The 21,646-nt window shown below is 40.9% G+C and overlaps 1 protein-coding gene across 4 annotated transcripts in view; it reads right to left on the minus strand.

The window, feature by feature from the left end:
• Positions 1–410: 410 nt before the first annotated feature.
• Positions 411–21,646, minus strand: part of rnf152 (ring finger protein 152) — a 60,730-nt gene continuing 39,494 nt past the window's right edge. For 3 of the 4 annotated variants that reach the window (XM_080306194.1, XM_026180245.2, XM_080306193.1), the window contains one exon: positions 411–6,254. In XM_080306194.1, the coding sequence (XP_080162320.1) occupies positions 5,480–6,112 (633 nt within the window). In that variant the 5' untranslated portion in view covers positions 6,113–6,254 and the 3' untranslated portion in view covers positions 411–5,479. Of the gene's footprint in view, positions 6,255–18,803; positions 21,480–21,646 lie in introns of those variants that run through there. The other variant, XR_013911350.1, reaches the window with a different exon arrangement.

Below are 21,646 nucleotides of genomic sequence, written 5' to 3' on the forward strand. Positions count from 1 at the left end.
CCAAGGACTGTTTAATTTCATGGGCTTGTGTAACCTGTTAGAACCATTTAAACTCTACAAAAGTCTCTGTAACTGTGGCCATCATTAGCAGCAGCTGCTGCCTGTAAGAAACAGAGGTGTTTTACTGCAGCAAGGCTGGATGCAGTTGGCCCCTGGGGAGCCTTAATTACCACGGTGCCACTATATCAATAAATAAAAAAAGAAAAGAGGTTCCTGAGGGTAAACAAAAGGGAGTCTGCTCTCCACTGAGTTTACTCAACCATGACATATGGGATTTCAATACATAAAGCAACAGGGAATATGCTTTTGTTTTAAATCTTTTACATGGCTCAATTTCTTTTAATAAAAAAAGTTGATATATCACCAGAAAATAGGTGCAATTGAGGTTTAATTAAAGACAGAGTCCTTGCTTAGATTCAGTGTTTGCTTTAATATTTCACTAAAAACAGCTGCTGCTTGCTTTGTCAGCCATCATCAGAGCTGACACACACAGGAAACTACAACAGGAACTTCACGGCATTGTACAAACACACAGGCACAGAAATGACAAGCCTCCCTCTACACTTCTGTCCTTAAGTTTCTGTTTTTGCTTTGTTTTTTGTTTGTTTGTTTTTTTTAAAGAAAGAAAGAAAACAGGAAGTACAGGGCACATTTTGATTGGAACAGAAATAAAACAATTAACACAGAGAATAAGAAGGAGATTCAGCGATGTGATTTGGTTTCTCTTTCAGTCAGTGGAGGGACTGAAAGAGATGAAATGGTAGTATAATGGGAGGAACAAGACTTTCTTCCAGGTGGATTTCATCCGCTGTCTTTAGCTTACATCACATGAAATGATGGATGGATAAAAGAAAAAGATGGGCTTGTTTTTCATTAACCTGTTTTTCTGCTTTTGAAGTCTTGTTCATGGTGGCCCATTGCTCACTAAACCGTAACATAGATCTTGGCCACACCACAAATTCACATTTTCACAGTTTATATTGGTTTTATTTGGCGTTTTAAATTTATATTCTTCCAGTTTATCACTAAAAATTTATGATTAAAACTAATGTTCTTAGTCTGGATACTGAAACTATTACATACAGACATCACATTTAGAGCTATGAGGTTTGTAGCAAATCAAAAGCTAATGGTCACCAAACACTCAATGGACTGGTGCTGGATCTTATTCATAAGCCTACTACTGGTTCTGGACCATACTACAGGTCTTAGTATGCCATCATCGATGCTTGATATTTATTCAGATTGATGAATACCATGGTATCTCCAGACTCTTTCACGTTTGTCACATGTGCTCAGTGTGAACGAGCTGAATGACGATTGAGGTGAACGGTGCTAGGGTCTGAGCACAGCTCCCTCATAGAGTCTGTTTCAGACTGTTTAGTTAGAAACGTGCGCTTGAGTAAACTTCCTGGAGTAAACAAAAATGCCCCGATGCACAAAACTGGGCCTGCTGCTGGGTTGATGACCTTCTTCAACCCTATCCAACTCATAATTACAGCTCAATGCAAATGTCCACATCACAGATTCATGGATATTGAGGGGCATTACACACATCCCTGGCATCAACAGTGTCAACCAAACAACATCGCTGAAAGAGCAACATGGCATTTTGTGCACTTTGATGTAAAGTTCATCATAAAAGTTCGTAACAGTCCTCTGTTAGCTTGCCTTGTGAAGACTGGTTGTTGTTCCTACACCAACTGCACCAGAAAAAAATGCACATATGTCTTGCTTAAATTTACCCACAGTTCAAAGTGCAATGACGTTAACTATAAGGTTACTGAAAAACAGCAAGTATGGGAGAAGCAACCATGTTTTCCCTTTGTTCACTCTTTAAGACAAAAGCCTATAAGATGTTCCAGTGAGAGAGTTGGTCCTGTAAGTTCTTGGCTCTAAAGAAATTAAAAATAACCTTAGTTTTCAAGGACTCCTCAGACAGGTGAACACTGTGAGAGGTCAGTCCTTGTAGGGCTTAGGGTGGATATTGGTATTAAACCTGCCATTTAAATGGATGGCTGTGCTGTGTGGGAACATCAGCCAAAGATAAGTTGTTTGGCAAAAACTTTCAGCTACAAAAATACTATCTAACTAACACTATTCTAAGTGTGGACTAAGTGTGTAGTACTTGACAACAGGTTGGCAGAGTTGGATATTTTTTTGTTTTTGTCTCTTTTAAGCCCAAAGATTCCACAGATATCTGAGACATAGATACAAAAAAAACTTTAGCAGATATATTTGACCTTATGAAGCATGGCTGAATAAACCCATATGGGTTAAGCTGGTCTTTAAGAGCACATCCTTCACTTGTCCCCTTCAGCATTGCTCTTGTGGATTAAAAGTAGCAGTCATGCCACATTATGGTAATAAAACTGTGCATGACATACTTGTAATGCTTTAAACTGACATTTTGACTCAAGTTCCCAGTAGAAATGCTGTGATTCTACATTAGGCATCGAGATATGGGTGTTTTTAAATGTTAACAGTAATAAGAGCTTTGGGTTGCAAGGTCCATTAGAGGATCTTTTTGATGATTTAAAGGCAATGATGACATTTTAAGAAATGAATAACAATTTATTAATGTTTATTAAGCAATTATCTCCAACTAACAGGCATAAATAAAATCCAACTTTTTTTAATCTTGGAGAAAGCTATCTCCCCAAAACACCACTTAAACCCCAAGTGTTGAGAAATTAGAAAGTTCTTTAGAGCATATAGAACAGAGTGCTAGGAGCTGGAAATATTTCAACTTTGAGCAACTTCAAAAGGACCTTCAGCGCTGTTTCGTAGCAACCAGCACGACACAAACCATTTCAGCTGAACTTAACTCCATCTATCCCTGCATCTGCAGAACAAAACAGCTGCCCCCTCTGCACCCTGAACGCCTTTTCAGGAGAGTGTCGCAGAGCTGAAAGGCAAAATATCTGAAGCACGTTTGATTTAATCTCTAAATTTATTTACTTTGAACAGTTTGGAATTCTTACTTTGGCGGCAGTCGATAAAATCATGCTGATATGAATCCAACCCAATAAATATTGAGTATAAATCAAATAATATTTCTTCTAGTTTGTTTTTCAGGGTAAAAGTCATTTTATAGTTTAGGTGTCTGAAATAAACCTAGAGTATTATATTAAACATTATTTTTCTCATGTTTATCATTCGTGTGGTGAAACAAATCTGCGCGCCCTGAATAACTCATGTTTATTTAAGCTCAAACACACAAAAAAGGCTAAAATATGTCAAAGAAAAAGGAAATGATCAAAAATGACAATTACAATCATTCTGTACATGATGAGACTGCTGTACAAAAGCGTTTACCCTGTTTATGTGTACTGTACATCTACTGATTTACAGTAAGCAGACAAAATGCTTGCCTCAACATACAAAAGTGGGAATAAAATGAGTCCAGAAATATCCACCTCTGCAGTGAAATATTCAAAAGCAGATAAATCAATACAGCCCTCATTAACAGTAACCTTACAGCGGCCTCCCACTCTTGACTTGTTACTCACATACTACATAAACTCGTTGTTTTACAGTTCAGCCCATATACAAAGCAGTTTCAGAATTAAGGGGAAGATGAGAAGGTGGAGGAAGATGGCATGTGGGCTGCTGGCGAAGGCCTGGAGGATCTGGCTTTAGAGGATGAAGTCAGTATGAGGCGGGTCAGGATGAAAAAGCAAATGAACAAATTCAATCACATGAATAAACATCAAAAACATAAAAACTGAAAATAATAAAACAGAAGAATGCTGCAATTTTGAAAACTCAAATTTTTATGAGCTTGTTGGCTTCCTTGCAGAGAATTTGATGAGGATCAGCATCACTGTATCTGTCATTTCTCAGCTGGAGCTCAGCTCAAATGGGGAAACCAGCTAGCCTTGGTTGCTTTAAAGTTAAAAAATGTGATTTCTTTTTTAATATATCCAAAGTTCTCGAATTACAGAAAAATGTTTTCTGATTATTTTTTTAAAGAAGAACAAATGAAAAAAGAAGAAAAAATATGAATAGAAAATATCAAGCTGTGATTTATTTTTATTTTTTAAACAGGCAGAGATGTAGAAAGCTAGCCAATCAGCTAATTTGAGGGAAAAAATTAAAATTTTGAATATTCATTAACTATTAAAATTAAGTTAACTTTAAAGTTAACAAATATACCCTCACAGGTAAGCTCTATATTGCCACATCTTGATGTTCAAATGTTTTATTTTTTTAGAGCTTCATTTTGAAAGCTAACCTGCTAGCTAGTTACATGGACACAAGAGGAAAGCGTTAGCCTAGCTAACTTCAAAGTGAAGTTCTGATGCTCTAAAGCTAGTGCAACGTGTTTTTCTTGCAAAGATATCCCTTCTCTATAGCTTCAAGACAGATAAGAAGGTGATGCTGAACTTCTCATCCAATTGCCTGAAGCGAAGCTAAATTATTCCTCCAAATGCTCATCATTTTCATTTAAATTAATACCAATTCAAGGTCTTAATTTCTTCATTAAATTGCTTATACCAATTCTCTGTCAATTATGAGTTAATTGGCAATCCTAAGTGACAGCTTTAGATTGTTTTTGTGTGCAAACAACAGGCCAAAGTACAAGAGTATTTATCGTACAGTTATATAAGACAGAAAAACCTGATATATGAGAGGCTGGAACCAATGACAATCAATTCATTTAACATTGTTTATTTCTTAAAGCCCTAATAACACGACTCTGTACTACCTGTGTTTGTATTTCAGCTGGTATGTATGAACATTACAATCCATATTTTTGACAACGCAGCCTTTACTAACTATGTGGAACTATCATCACAGCAACAGTTTGTTCTGCACAGGTTGTGTTTTTGACAAAAAAAGAAGAAAAAAGAAAATTGATTTTAGCTCCTCAGAATATTCAGGCTGGAGGAGGCAGAAGAAAATCCTGCACAGTTAATTCCTGCAACATCAGGGAACGGTGAGCGGCCAAGTCCGGACTCCCTGTACTGCAGCACCAGCTGGAGACATCGCACTCGGAGCGGGCATTCATCTAAACAACTCTATGATGATGCATTTCTACAAACCACAGACTAAACGGGCAATCCAACCACAGCGAGTGTGAGTGTCAGCACAGCTTCCAGCCAAAAACAAATCGGCGGGCCAGAAACGTATCTGGAGGGATTCCCAAAGCGTTCTTTCAGGAAAAATGGAAGGAATGGAGAAAGGTGGGTGTTTCAACGCCAGCAGAGTGCTGTCCAATGAGAGGAGAGTGAAGATTTAAATGCATATTTCCATTTCAAGGATTAAAAAAAACTCCACAACATTAGACCAGTTTGTGGCTCTCCTTCCTGCCCTCTTCTTCTTTATCATCATCATCACTGTCTCTCTACACTGCACTGTAGTTTCCTTTAATGCCCTCGATGTGAGTTTAGTTCCCTCTCCTTAACAGAGTCCCACCCTGAGGAGAGGCAGGGCTGGTGGGAGGGAATCCTGAGGGGGTCCGTAGCGGCCTCCCTCAGCCGCAGGAAATAACAGTGAAGCGTTTGGAGATGCAGGACATGTTGTGCAGCACGATGCCCAGGAGGAAGAGCAGCACACACGCCACCAGGATCACTGTGCACACTCCAGACCATGTGGAGCCCTTTCCTGCTCCTCCCACTGGACCAGTAACCCTCCTCTCTCCCTCACTTCCCTCCAAACCTACACCGTCTAGACCCATAGCCAGACCCAGTGGCTGCTCCTCGGGCACAGTCACCACTGTCACCCCCTTCTGCTGGCTGCCAGGCAAGAAGCGACATCCCAGCTCCCCTGGCAGGCCCAGTGCCCGGTCTTTAGCGATGGGAAGCATGTAGCAGCCATTGCTGGGGAGGCGAATAAAGACAGGCGTGTGCTCAGAGGTGTGAGGGATGGCGATGACGGTGATGATGTCTGGGTCATCCGGGAGGTGAGACACGGACAGGCCCGGGGGGAGCTTGGTGACGCCACGACACCATGGGCAGCGGATCTCTTTCTGGCTGCTACGCATTTGGGTCAAACACACCGAACAGCATGTGTGTCGGCAATCCAGGAGTTTGGGTCGCCGTCGGGGGCTGTAGTAGTTAAAGCAGATCTGACACTCGAGCATCGAATCCTGGGAAAGAGTCTCCATTTCCAGGAAAAAAGGTATTTTCACAAGAGGGAAAACACAATTTAATTGGCTCTAGAAGAAATGCAGGGGGGGAAGCAGAGCTGGTTTCGTTCACGACTTCACAGTGATATTACGGCCCTTTGGGGGCAACATGGCCCTTCATCTGCAACAGAAAGAAAAAAAGGAAAAAAAACAACATCAATAAGAATTCAAGGTTTTATACGCACATTGCAGAACTATCTACTGAGGATCTCTTCTTTTTGATCTTCATCATTTGATATCAAGAGTCTGCAGCATCAGCAGGAACTACAACACTTCTGACTCTGGAGAGAAAAAGGACACAGTGCAGCTGCTGTTTGCTTAAAGTCTTTTCACCAAAAACTCATCTCTCGGTAGCTTGCTCATCATTGAATACTCAAACATCGGCTCCAATATTTACCATTTCTCTGATGCAGAAAAGTCTTGTTTTTTGTGCCCAAACCCAATCTTTCATGACTGCACCGGTGCTTTTGCCTGCAGTTACTGCGGCTTTTAGAAACCGTGCTGCTGAGCTGAGCGGTGTGTGTTTGACCTTTTGAAACAGCAACTAAAAGGTCAACTGACTCACTTGTTCCCAAGCTTTAATCAGCACAGGAAGTAGGTTAAATTTCCATCAGACACCTCTACAGCTTGACCATCTTTTTTTTATAAAACATCAATTCATTGTTGTAAAATATGAGTGTGCAGGCTGGCTATTTTTACCTGTACAGAAGTTAGAAAGTGGTTACCAGTGATGGTAACATAGGCTGTATATAAAAATGGACATGTCACCTTGATAGTGTCTATTGGTTTGAAGGTTTGGCATTTTGGAGTTCGACATCAAGTGTTTTTTTTAATGACAAGTTAGGAGTGGATCTGACTGCGAGAGTGCAGCAGACTCATATTCTAGAAACTTGTCAGTCAAGCATGTAGTGCTTTATCATCTACTTTAAAACTAATAACTGAGAGCATAAACACATGAGACCAGTATTTATAAAAGTTAAGTTGTTGCAAAAGTGGCAAAAAAATTTTGTTCAAAGACTGTCTGCAAAGTGCAACACTAGAAAAACAGATCCTGTTAAACATCAAATTTAGAGACCAGTCCCAGAGTCACACAGGCCTACAGACTGGTCAGTGACTGACTGGTCAGTGACTGGCAATCTGATAGAGACCAATGCAACTGCGATGAGGTTTCCAATGTAGCACCATATTGAGGATTTGCAGACATGTGACCACTAACCACACGATTTGTCTGTAATTTGGGATGTGTGACGTGATAATGTAGAACAAGTGAATAAGGCCCAAGAACTGGAGACTAGACACAACCATATCCATGCAGCCTGTCACCAAGGAAAAATATGTATTTCCCAACTGGCTGGCAAAAGGGGCAGGGATAGCTCAGTAGGTAAAGTGGTCGCCCCATGATCGGAAGGTCGGCGGTTCGAATCCACTTAACGGCTACCCTGAGGTACCCCTGAGCAAGGTACCGTCCCTACACACTGCTCCCCGGGCGCCTGCTTAGTGGGCTGCCCACTGCTTCACTGAGTGAATGGGTCAAATGCAGAGAAAAAACAAGTAATTTCCCCATGGGGATCAATAAAGTATCCATTATTATTATTATTAAAAGAAAACCTCGTTCTGATTGCTTTGATTTCTAGCGTGTGGCTGCAGACGAAGATTGAGTCACGTTTTTGGCTACAAACACTATTCAGCTACTCTAAGCACTAGTGAAACACACACTTAAAAATTGTATTTGCTTAATTAGTATTTTCAGAGAAACATGAAAGACTGCAAACGACCATGGCAATTAGCCACAGCAAACACTGAGGTTTTTGATGCAATACTTTCTTTGCAAATTTCCCCCAGCAATGTCCAGAATGACTTTTTTCCCTAACAACTACTGGTTACCAGGGAAAACAAGAACCTTTCCCTGATATAATAACAGCAAAGGCAAGAGGCCTTTTTTCTAAACAGTTATATCATGTCATGTTATGACCTAAATGTTAGCATTTAAAATGTATTGATTTAATGTGTATTAAATACAGTAATATGTATTTTATAATGAGTGCTTTGTTGTGCACCTGTATTGAATGGTTTTATGTGACCTTCATAGGGACTATAGGTTTGAAATCGCAGTTTTGCAAAAATCAGACTTTTTGACACTCAAAACTTATTATAATCTCACGGATGAAGTTAAAATATTGCTTTTATATGTGATTAGTGTTGCTAATGATAAGAGCCATCTTTCATGGTGGTTTAACGTCCACATGCCTGTGCTGAATGTGATTATGCGTTGCTCCAATAAGTGGTTATATATCAGCTTACTCTTCAGTTTCTCGGTCAAAGTATTGCAGAACTGTACTGGACTTTTCACTTTTCTTGTTTACAACTTCCTGTCCCATTAATTAAAAATATGTTTAAATATGATTGGCGCCGATGATTTCAGATATCGAAGCAACATCCAACTTCTTCCTAAATGTTCAATGTCTGTTTAATCTATTTAAAAGTATTAATCTGCTGGATCTAATTTTGAGGAGGTTTGACAGCGCCACGTGACGTTAAAAATTAACAACCTCCTATCTCATAATTGTCTGTAAACCATGCATGCATTGTGGTTCAGCTAATGAGTACCTCCTGTTCTGGATTTTGCATTCATGTTGACAAAAATTGGTTTTGTGCAATCTGCTTGCTACTGCAGCAAAAACAAAATCACAGGGAGAATTAACCAAATGCCATCGTTTGCTGCTCTTATTGGACCTTCAAACTGTGCGTCTGCTGCTTTGTATTAGAGGAGCTTTCAGAACTTGCAAAGATGCTGTAAGAGTCATGTCAAATCACTAAATGCAACATGAGTCAGCAAGAGGAACGGATGTGACTTATGCACAGATAAGAGGCCTAGAAGAAGGGAAGGTACAAGCATAGTGGTCAAAATACAACAATGCATCATGAAGGATGAGGAGTCGTGATATGCAACAGACACTCTACACATCAGCCGGCAGTGGACTACAGAAGAGGCGAGTTCACAAGACTCGTCGTCGGTATCTTTGTTAACCACGGCTAATTCTTTTCTCCTTCAGGCCACAAACTCCATAAACAGTTTCTTCCTCCTCCTCCTGCATAATCACGTCTCTACCGTGTTAATCCATGCGGAAGCTGTGATAGTTTGCTTTTGCAGATGATTAAACCCTGTCAAAATAGCACCAAGGAAACAATGAATACCAAACAGGGCCCTGCCGACTTTATATTTTATTTTCTCGCTGAAATTGTCAAGTGTGAAAATTGCTGAGGAGGGAAGGGTACATCTATCTTTCTCTACGCTGCCATCTCGGCGCCGTCGGCGTCCGTCCGGGCATGACTGTGGGCCAACGTCGAGGACGAAAAGGGTGGGTGGGTGGGGGTCGGCAAAATAAAGTGTTGACAGAAATGGGGAAAAAGGTGACCACTGATTGCCCTGCAACACTGCGCATCTTACACTGTTATCAAAAACAAGATCTTAGGCAATTAAACTCATCCTCTGGCCCTGTGGGGACATTGATGTAGCAGTGACAGATAAGAATGAGTTCACACTAAGCATGCTTGGAGCGCTATATTCAGTCTTCTTTTAGTTTGGTTCACTTGAGTGAAAACAGATGATCACATTCGACCTTGAGTGGCATTAAACAACCACAACAAAAAAAAGGACAGGCTGGTCTGTTTGAAATAATTTCACTGACTGAGTCATCAATATATGCTGTAAGAAAAGCGTAGCCTAAGCACCCTCATGCATAATCACATCCTGCAGCTCTTCCTGGGGGATCCTGCATAGCCAGATGGGAAGCCTAATCCCTCCAGTGTATTCAAGGTTCGCCCTGGGGTTTCCTCCAAATTGCCCTAACCAGAACACCTCCTTAGGGACGCATGCAAGAGGAATCCTGATCAGAGGGCTGAGCCACCTAAACGAACGCTTTCCAGAATAAAGAAGCAACAAAACCCTTCCCTGATTTGCAAGACCGTTAACCTCTTTTCTGAATACTGATTCTATTTAGCTTTAATTTTTAGTCATTCGCCAGTATAGCAATTTGATAGAAGATGGTGAATTCCATGCGCAGATATTTTGAAGGTGAATGTTTTGCACTTTTTTCAGTTTCACTACCACTCAGCAACTAGTCGGCAAGCTTTACATGCAAACAACAGGTGACTGCAGCAATCTGTTAGTGACGTTTTTTGCTGCACACGCTTTACTACTGATTTCACCTAATTGCAGCAAGCAACCATTCACCAACCAGTCAAGGATTGCATTTGATATCCTAGCATGTGGAGGTTACCATGGGGTCACATATTGGTCTGTAAAGCGAGAAAGTGAAACCAAAGCAAAACTAAGAAAAAGGGATACAAAGCAAGCTGGAAAAAGAACAATAACTCTAACACATGAACATGTGATATATATTACATGTAATGTTTTAATTGCAGAGTTCGTGAAAGCATCAGGCTGGGCATTTCAGAGGCTAAAACCCAGAAGGTGATGTATTAATGATCATTTGACTAAATAGTAATATCGCAGCTTTATTAGGCAAGTCCAAGTATGTTGGTACAATGTTGCACTTTCCTTCAGAAAGTTATGATGAGATCTTAAGAGAGTCCTGTCGTGGAGCATCTCTAGTGTCTGTAGTCAGCATCCTCCACTCGGCCGCCCCGCCTCCCTCCCCTGCCTTCAGCACCAGCACCCCCTGAGGCAAAACTCCCTCTCCAGCTGAGTCTGGAGGCTAGACCCTCAATTCCTCCTCCTCCTCACTCTGCACTCCCCAGCTGACCCAGTTTCTCCACACTGAGTCAAAGCTGGGAAAAAGGTGCAGAAAATTTCCCCTAGTTCCATGGAAAAGTGAGCAAGAAGAGCAGAGAGAGACGGAGACAGAAACCTGCCCTTGAGGGGGGGAAAGACAGCCCAGGGTATTACTGAATCCTTCTCCCAAAGATAAGGATTAGCTTTGATCTGACATAAATGCTTTGTGGCTCAATATTCCCATACACCCAGTCGCTCTCCCTCTTTTCTTCCCTCCTGAATGCAAATGCTTTCCTCCTCTGCTTTACATCAGTTCAGGATTTTCACTTTCCAAGTGACTTTTTTGCTCTCCTCCCTTTGGCCTTTTCCTTTCTATGCATTTTGTCAACGCCATTGATGAAAATAAAGCCACATGATATAAAAATACAGCATAGACTTGTAAAATAAGAAAAGTGCACTTTGTTTTAGTTTAATAAAATTGTCAAAAAGACTAATACGATAGCAGGTTTGAATGAATGGCCTGTGCTGTACAGTTGAGTAAGTCATAACCACAAACCCACTCCAAAACCCTGCGACGTAACCTGACATCACTCCCCCTGGAAATTTAACTCTCAGGAAATGTTGCATCGACACAACCTGTAACTATTGTGGTTTTTGAGTCCAGTTCTGGCCAACCACAGTGTGTGTGAAAGGTCAGTGGTTGGTGGTTCCTGCAGTCATTTATACGATCTACAATAAATCATTAGATCTATTAATGCAAACAATGAGCCTTATTTATTGCATTTACACTAAACTTTACTACTTTTCCCTGGTGCCTTTTACTTTTTGCTCACACACTTGTTTAATTTAATAACATAATAATAATTATAAGAATAAAAACATATTCTGACTATAGAAACTTCCACACACTCCCACGCTTCATTAATTTCCTTGTGTTGTTATACTGTGTTTAGACCTTAAAGCCACATTACAGATCCACATATAAACAATGTTTGTGTTTTTTTAAGGGTTAGACAGTAACAGACCGCCATGAACTGCTGTAGTAATTATCGACTTCTGGTGTGTTCGTGTTCAGAGTGCAGTTCAAATGTTAATTAAAGCATTCTTTCTGTAGCTGTGTAAGACATGAAGCCTGGGAAGGGCTAAAAAAAAAATGTAATTTTAATACATAAGTACAAACACTGTTAAGTGCATCTGGTTGCAACAACTAGAAGACTTAGGAGGACATTGGCCCCACTTGGGCTAAGGGGTGACTGCAGTTGGCATCTACCCTGAAGGTTTTGGGTCTAGCCCAGCGGTCCCCAACCTTTTTTGCGCCACGGATTGGTTTATGCCTGACAATATTTTCACAGACCATCTTTTAAGGTATCGCAGATACAACAAAATAAAACCAGTACCGGTACCAAAAGAAGATTTATTTATAACACACAGGAAAAGACACAGGGAAACTGAATTGACTATAAAAATGATTCAAAAAAAAATAATAATAATAATAATAATAATAAAGCTAAAAACCGATAAAAACCCTGAAAACCATCAATTTCACACCCGAGCCTCAACTCTCGCGGCCCGGTACCAAACGACTCAGTCTGTTGGTCTAGCCCAGTCAGGATGTGCGATTTAGCCCTTCTCTTTGTTCTCTTTAGTGATAAAAATGTCGTTCTTCAGATTGTGTAGCTAGCTTTAAAGCTTTAAACGAAATTGCAATTGTAACTGCAAGAGTGAGTGTTTCCATGGAAAAAGCAGAGACGAACTGATGTGTGCTCACGCTCGGATCGTTCATCGGAGTGTGGGCATAGTCCAACCGGGGAGTGGGCAGAAGGGGACACTCGGGATTGGATACAGTACAGAGCAACCTCTGTTTGTGACAGAGCGCACAAACTCCTCTTTAAAGTGTTCACAGAGGTCAGCAGAAGGCTCTTTTCCCACAGACCTTTTTGCAACCACAAGTATTGCCCCCTAGTGGTCTTTAACAGAGTGCAGGTTTAACATACTTTGTTAGCTTAACTTTGCAGACCTGAAAGCTTTGTCTATCTTTTACACTGCCTGCAGCATCATTTTTATGTATTATTTGTAATTTTTTTTTAACATTTGTGTGAATAAAGAAAGTAATTAAAGTATTTTTTTAGTTTTAACATGATAGAAGAGAATTGGTTGCAGTTCTGGGAAACAGAAAAAGATTTACAATACCCACACGGGATAAAAGTACACGTGTATCATTATCATTCCCAATGCACTTTATGTACACAACAACCACCACCACGGGGTATTTCTCTGTAAATTATAACTGTCTGCGCATAGTATAATATTTTGCGTACACTACACTAGTTTTCTTATTTATATTTTTTTATATTTTTATTTTTCTAATACATCTCTAATTTTATTCTGTCCCTTGCGGTAATGAGTGAATTTCCCCAGTGTGGGATTAAATAAAGTCAGTGTCTATAATTAGCACAGATTATTTATGTTTTGGATTAATTTTTCAAAATCCATCGCCACCATTTTCCAAAATCTGTCACCATCATCGTCACAATCTGTCATGTCTGGGTTTTAGTTTTTTTGTTGTTGTTCCCTGAAAATGGGGAGGGATGATAATAGAAAATCAGCCACACGGTATCGTTTTCTCAGCCTGTAAGAAAAAAAAAAAAGAGTCCTTGTCTGCTCTCAAGGAGCGTTGTGAGGCCATGAAATAACAGCAAGGAGCTGGAGGACCAAACGTGGCTGCGACTTAACAATATGATTTATCGATTCAACTGAGCTGTAACCAGGACAACCTGGCTGACCCACTTACTGTCACACCTACATACTGTGGATATGCAACAACGAAATATCCACAAAAGGTCCAACAGGAGCAGCGTTGAACAACAGCAACCTGAGACTGAAGCGCACCTGGAGACGGTTTGTTTGAAGGAAAGTTTACAGCGTGGGAGGAGGGAATGAGGTCCGATTTAGTAACGATGCAGAGTGACCGAGCAGCAGCCTCCGTAGGCCCATCGCGCCTGTGGTCCTCTGGGAGTGACCAACAGAAAACAACCCCTCCCCACGGGGCCTCCGCACACAAACGAGGAGGAGGACAGAAAAAGTGTTCCTTCTCGCAGACAGGAGTTAAAAATAACCACAACAGCCACAGCTCCACATGGCCGACATAATAAAGAAGCTGGAAGCAGCATTGGGGAGAGCTTTGCTAATCCGGCGGTTTGCACCCGTGAAATGTCAGTGAGCTGATGATGTACAGTGTGAGCTCGAGGGAGACAAAAGAGCAGAAGACAAAGGAAATTCCTGAAAGGGTTGATAGTTTGTTTTGGCATATTTGGTTTTTTTAAAATACTACAGACAAAAAAACTCAGGTGAGGTCAAAACAAAAGCAACACCTCGACCCACAAGAGCCAACAAGATGCTTCAACTAACAAACTGACACACAAACTTAGGATCCTTTAGACACATGAACACTATGTCACTGCTAACCAGATCTCTTAGGAACTGAAGTGTTCTTCTACACTAACAAAATGACATTTAAAAAAAAAAAAAAAAAATTAAATCAATGCTGTCAGCTCAATGTTTTTGTCAGATTTCAACCAGATTTGCCCAGATTGAGGTTGGAAAAAATTAGACCGCAATCAGAAACTGATCTATTTTGAATTTTTCTTTTTACTTTGAAGTTGAGAACAAATAAAACCACAAACATTACTGTCAGGAGGACTGGACACGGGTTCATGTATCTAAAAGTCTAAAAATGAGAAAATTAAAGCACTCACCCGGTACAAGTCGTAATGAAAATTACGACTTGTTAATGTCATATTGAACACAACGGTGTCCAATAAATTGTTGCATTTGGCCGTCATAATCTTTATGAGAACAGCTGATCATGACTTGTGATTTTCTCACATGTCACTGCTTCCAAGAGGCCAGAATTTAAACAATCTGAAAATATCCTCCATACCATTACACCACCATCACCAGCAGCAGCCTGAACTGTTGAAACAAGGCAGGATGGATTCATGCTTCCATGTTACTTAAGCCACATTCTGAGCCTACCATCATGTTACCACTGTGTTGCAGCAGAGACTCAACAGACCAGACAGCGTGTCTTTAATCCTCTGCTGTCCTGTGTGGGTGAGCCTGTTTGAATTATAGACTCAGTTTGCTGTTCTTAGCTGACAGGAGTGCCATCCAGTGTGGTTTTCTGCTGCTGTAGCTTCAAGCTTTGGTTTGTTGTGCATTCATTGATGTTCTTCTGGATACATTGGATGTAATAAATGGTTGTTTGAGCTACTGTTGCCTTCCTATCCGCTCAAAGCAGTCTGGCCATTCTCTGCTGACCTCTGACATCAACACATTTTCACCCAGAGAAACAACACTCACTGGATATTTTCTCTTTTGTGGGTTAAACCTTAGTTGTGTGAGAAAATCCCAGCAGATCAACAGTTGCTGAAATACTCACACCAGTACTTCTCAACCACATCTGCATGCTAAATTGCTGCCAATCACATATTTGCATCAATGAGGAGTTGCCAGTGAATGTAACTCGTCAGTTTAGTCAGAACAATCTGGAAAACCCTGAAAACGTATTTCTGCAGCAGCTTCCTAACAATAAATTTGCTTCTGATCCACCATCATGAACAAACAACTCAAACCAACATCAAAGAGCTGAAGCACCTGCGTTCTCCCCGGCAAACATCTATGAAATGGCAGTGTTGCCTCCAGGGTCACTGCAATAGGTTACTACTGATTAGTGTGAAAATTGGTGTGGAAATCTGTGCTGTGGCCCTGCTACCATTGTTAAAAAACGATCAATTCAACCTGTGAAAAACCAGTTTCATCCAGTTAACCCACTTATTCATCCACAACTGCATCCAGATTTGCTTTTAATAAACACACAGACAGACGCTGATGTAGCTCACTGCTGGAACTCATCGCTCACCTCCACCCCACTTTGCTTTTTTCACCTGTGTCGCCTTCAGTGTCAAATAAACTGACCAGCATAGCTGCAGAGTGCCAACATCACCGCTTTAATGTATTCCGTGACATGACAGACAAATGGGGATGAAGTGTTGGTTTTACTGCAGCTAATCATCACTAATGTATTCCAATTTTTTTAATCTTTCCATCAACATTCATGTTTTCAGCTGCAGGCTCTTTGCAACAACATAAATGTTATAGTGCGAATAAACATGCCAAATCAAACGTGCTCTCCTCTGCTGTGTGTCAGGACTGCAGGCATTGTGCTGAGGCAGCGTTTGCATAAAGCTGCTGTGTCGATTTTCTCTCCCACACATCACGAGTCTGGATGGGTCTCAACACTTCTCCTCCAGAGTACATTTAACTGAAGGTGAAGTGGTCAAGCAGGAGCTGCTGGGGTTAAGGCTCAAGCAGCTGTGTGTGCGCGCGTATGTGCGTGTGTTTTAATCCAAAACTCATCAATTTCGTTAAACTGCAGCCCATTTTTCATACACATTTCATGTTAACTGCACAGGCGAGAAGGGCAAAGAACAGGCTGTCCTTGAGACGTTACATTTTACAGTACATATGTGACTGTGGGCTCAAGAGTAGAGTACAGAATGAGGACCAGTTTTTGATTTTAGTGGGCATGGAGGCCCACTGTGCATAATGGGCACAGTGCAGAGGTTCAAGTGTTAAGGGACACACACCTGAAAAGTTGTGATGTTCTGTACAGTCCTGTGTGGTATAATTTCATTCATCTTCTTTTGGCTATTCTTTTTAGCGGTCACCACATCTGCCTCCATCTCACCTGTCCTAACAACTGTCTGCATGTCCTCCTTCACTACATCCATAAACCTTTTCTGTGGTCTTTCACTTTTACTCCTGCCAGGAACCTCTATTTTCAACATCCTTTGTTCAATGCATCCACTATCCCTCTTGTGCACTTGTCCAAACTCTTTCCTCTCTAACCTGCTTAACCTGAGCTGATGTGCTTCTTGTTTATCCTGTCCATTCCACTCAATGGAAATCACAATAAAAATCTTATCATCTTCAGTTTGGCCTCCTGTCTTGTCCATGCTACAGTCTCCGAATCTTAGATAAGTCCTGCAAGTAAGTCCTGGTATTATCTTGTAAATGTTCCCTTTCATTCTCTCATTCTTTCATCTCCACCCACTCCACCCTGCCGGCACTCTGTTCTTTGCCTCTCTTCTCCACTGTTTCTTGTATGCAAATTTTATCCACTTTACTCTATTTGCTTCTTATACCCGTCTCCCTCTCATTCATACACATGTATTCTTTCAAGCTTCTACTGACACTCAATCCTTTTTTTTCTACAACATACCTCCACCTCTCCAGGCTCTCTTCCACCTGCTCCCCACCCTTACTACAGATCAATATTATCTGTAAACATCATAGTCCACGGAGACTCCCAGCCAGCCTCATCTAGCAGTCTGTCCACCACCACTGCAAACAAAAAAGTGCTCAGATCTGTGATGTAATCCCACCCCCACCTTGAGCCCATCTGTCACTCCTATCACAAACATCACAACTGTCTCGCTGTCCTCATGCACGTCCTGCACCACCCTCGCTTACCTCTCTGCCTCTCCTGGCTTCGTTATGGTGTACCACAGTTCCTCTCTTGGTAGTTTATCATATGCTTTCTCTAAAGCCACAATAACACCATGAAACTCCTTCTGACCTCTCTACACTTCTCCATCAACAACCTCAAAGGAAACATTGCATCAGTAGTGCTGCTCGCTGATCATCACCTCTCCCCTTAACTTGGCTTCAACAACTCTTTCCCATAGCTTCATGGCATGGCTCATCAGCTTTATTGCTCTGCAGTAGCTACAGCTCTGCATCACCCTTACTCTTGAAAATTGGAATCAGTACTTGTGGGATTTTAGGTTTTGGAGTACTGGTGAACAGAAAAGATAAACTGTGGCTTTTAAAATGTCAGGGGCACATTTTATTATTGGTCACTAGTAGCACCGAAAAGAACATTTTTTTTCCTTGTTACACTAAATGATATAAATCATAAACATTCATGCAAAAGAAGAATTAAAAATCTGCAGCTAAGCCTGTTGAACAGACCAAACACAATGACACGCACACTGTCACAAGGCATGATGGGTAATGCCAGCTAGCTGCTGGGTTACTGTGCTGCTTTAAACAGTAAAGACAGATACAGTAAAAGAAAGTAGAGAGGCTGTGTGCTTGACTCAGAAAGGGTAAGGTGAGCCAAAGATAACGAGTTACTGAAGACAGAAGAATTTCTACCCCAGAATTGGGAAGAACGACTCCAAGCTGAGTTTGTTTCTAAGCTTCTCGCTGTGATCAAAGTGCAAACTACTGCTTCCCTAATGCTTCTTTACAACAGCAGCTTAACCAAACCTGAGTCCACATTAGTAATCGTACCGTTTTTCTCTGTGTATTTAAGCATATATTACGTGCACACATTAGCTGACACTGTTGTATCTGCGCGTTTCTTTCTGTGCATCACATATAATGTGATAGTGTTGCACTGTGTATATGTGTGTCAGCAGAGCAGACGGAGCGTCTGAAAGAGGCCTGTGCAGCCGACCACTGCAGGATACATTATGGCAATTTCCAGCTTGAGAAGCCAGAGAGAGTCAGAGCTGGCAGAACTGCTGGATGGATTCCCTCCACCAGCACAGGTCTGCCTGTGCAGCACTGTCCGTCACATCAACTCCCGCAATGCTGGGAGGTTACCTGGTGAGAACTGACTTCATCCAGTACCTCTCTCCAGGTACAAAAACAAAGTCTGAACTTAAAATCAGCTATAAAAGCCAGTGAGAATTTAGACAAAACTAATGTCAGCTGCATTTCAGTTTCAACTGTAGTTTAATTATAAAGCATAACAACAATTCATCCCAGGATGATTTACAGTGACTTACAGAGTCCATTATATTACAGATGGATAATTCAACCTTATAAACTTAAAACTGAAACTTTAAATGTATCGCTTTCTCCAATAAATATAAGACCAGAAAGCACACTTCTACTGAAGCCACAGACTGGTTATGAAGACTTGAGTTGACAATCTTTGCAGTCAACAACATGAAACTGGATGCTTTCCCTGGTTTATTAACTTTTCTGACTACAACAACACAATATGTACATCACGTTTTAATGTATGAGACTATAAACTTGCACACTGACCTTGTAAAAGCCTCAAAAATCTTTTTAGTGAAATAAAAGATCGATTGAGCAGAGGACACAACTGCTGCCGGCCATTAAAAAGAAGCCCAGTTTAAGTCGCTTTCAGGATTGGCTTCACGTTTCAGCCCATGAAGCTTCATCCATCCTTTAAACTGCCTATGACTACAGCATGATGCATCCCTTCAACTTTCACAGAGGTCACAGTAAGTCCAAAAAACTCCCTCTGGAAAACTAATCAATGTTCCTCTCTGCTCTTTGATGAGAGGCATCTCTATCCTGAGAAAACATGCAATTTTTAAAGCAGAAAAAGGTCATCGCTGCGACTACAGCAGCCGGAGGCTCGATCTACATCTGCAGATTCAAATAAAGATCCAGGAGCTTGGAGATAAAGGCAAGCGCAGCAGCTCTGGCTAAACTTCAAAACAGCACTGACAGTTTTAATTAAGCTAATCTGCTTACAGAAATTATGTAAATGAGGATCACACAAATTATCAACTGTGGGACAATGGCACTGTTATTATTTTATGTTGTTTCCTGGAAGAAAAAAAAAGTTTGAATAATATTTCAAAAACAAAGAAACTTTCAGAGGTTAATGCAGTCTCCAGATGACTCATAGCTCATAATGTGCTTTTTTCCTCTCATGGCAGAAATCATTTTGTACCATCAGGTCTTCAAATGGAGCACATCTCGCTGCAGAATGAAACACTTCAATTCACTTATTAAATAACGGAGTTCACAGGTGAGGTGATGGCATTTAAGGACAGGCCGTGAGGCTGTGAGAAGACATTTGAGAGAACCAAAAAAAAAAAAAAAAAAAAAAAAAACAGAAACCATAATCACAGGTGTATGAAGAAGAGCTTTTCTCTGTCTCTGTGTGTTTTTGCCCTGATTTGTGGGTTTTAAGCCTGACAGGAAGTGGTAAATAAGTACCTGAGATAATGCACCTCGACCCCGATCCCTCAGTATGAGCTCATTCGCACATCAGGAAGCAGCACAGCAGGAATTTGTGTGCGTGTTGGTGTAGGTGTTCGTGTGTGTGCGTCCATTTGCAGCATTTTCACAGCACAAGCTCTAAAAACTCCAAGCTTGAGTGTCTTTTAGAAGCTCGGCAGGAAAACATTCAGGGAAAAAAAAAGAAGAAGAAAAAAAGAACCAGTCGATTAGAGAGTCATCACACGTATCGCCTCCTCTTCAACCTGCACCTTGGCTCACACATCCATCGACGGCAGCGCTGCCAGCTAACGCTTTCAAGAGTCTGTCAGTCAGTTTGAAGCGCGTTTGGAAACCGTGGCACGTTGTTAGGAGACACGGGTTGTCATATCGTGGATGTTTTGTCAAAGACTCGCTCCGAGGGCGTCGGGGAAACGACCGGCGGTGGGAGAACTGATGAGGTGACAGCGGCATATTTTTAGAGCTGCCCTCAAACCTTTACATGTCACCATGTCACCATTAACACCTCTATATCGTCGCTGGCGCTTTGACACGTTAATTATGGGCGAACCCAAACAAACGTCGTCTACTCCCACACGCATAAGAAAACCAGAAGAAGGCCTGAGGATTAATTCTGCGTATTTCAGTGTAATTTAATGCTTTGTGACAACTTAATTATTTCACAGAACGTAAACAAATATTTTCTTTTTGTTTTACTCAGCAGTAATTGCTGCAATAAACAAGGTTTACCTTATCACTATGAAGGAAATGGAAATTTTCATTTGGTAGAATAATGACACCAGCAGAGTTTAGACAGGTTTCTTATGATTCTGATTAGAGAAAGACACTAAATTGAAATCTATGGGAGAAATATGTGGCAAAAAAAAAAATAGTGGTAAAAGTATTTTGCAGACATGTGACCACTAACCAAATGAAATTACCTTTGGTCATGTGAGACGAGAATAAAGGCCCAGAGATTAATCCTCAACCAGCAGTTAGCCACCGGTTGTGAGGGGAAAAATTCGCCTGACTGGTTCTGAGTGTTTGCTAAAACTGAGCCACACCAGACCAGTCCGTGATCCTGTGGCAACCAAAACTCACAAGAGAAACATTTATATTCCCAAACTGGTTTTCAAAAGCCTCCCTGTGATTGCGTTGGTTGCTAGCATATTGTTGCAAATGTAGTTGTAGCTTGAATGGAAGTGACTAAGCTGGTAGTTAATGAGATGTTACAGACAAACATGACAAACTACAGGTAACCATAGTTCACCAATTAATGCTTACAGGTACAAGCTTCTTAAAGCCGGTAAGTACGGCAATGTTATGCTCTCCATAACCTTTAATTCATGAACTATAGTTTGACTTTAATGCTTGTTCTCATTAAATGCAGCACTTCCTTCTAAATACTACACAATTTCTGTAGGACAGCAAGTTTTATGGTCAGGTCAAATATAGTCTGTATTTGCAATGTCTGAAATGTCAAATTCACTCTCATACACATCAGCTATCATTTCTAAAAGGGGCAGGATTGTCATGTTGTTCCTTCTGTCTTTTATTCTAAAAGAGAATGAAAGATAAACAAAAGACTAAATATAGTAAAGAGCAGAGCATAAAATTAGTGATTTCAAGTATGTAACTTATGTCTGACATGACCTAATGCAGAGAAAATAAAAAGCAAACCAGAGTCTAACTAGTGTCTTTAGGGTCTCTCGACAGGCAATACA

The sequence above is a fragment of the Astatotilapia calliptera genome, chromosome 9 (assembly GCF_964374335.1).
Source record: "Astatotilapia calliptera chromosome 9, fAstCal68.1, whole genome shotgun sequence".
NCBI lineage: Eukaryota > Metazoa > Chordata > Actinopteri > Cichliformes > Cichlidae > Astatotilapia > Astatotilapia calliptera.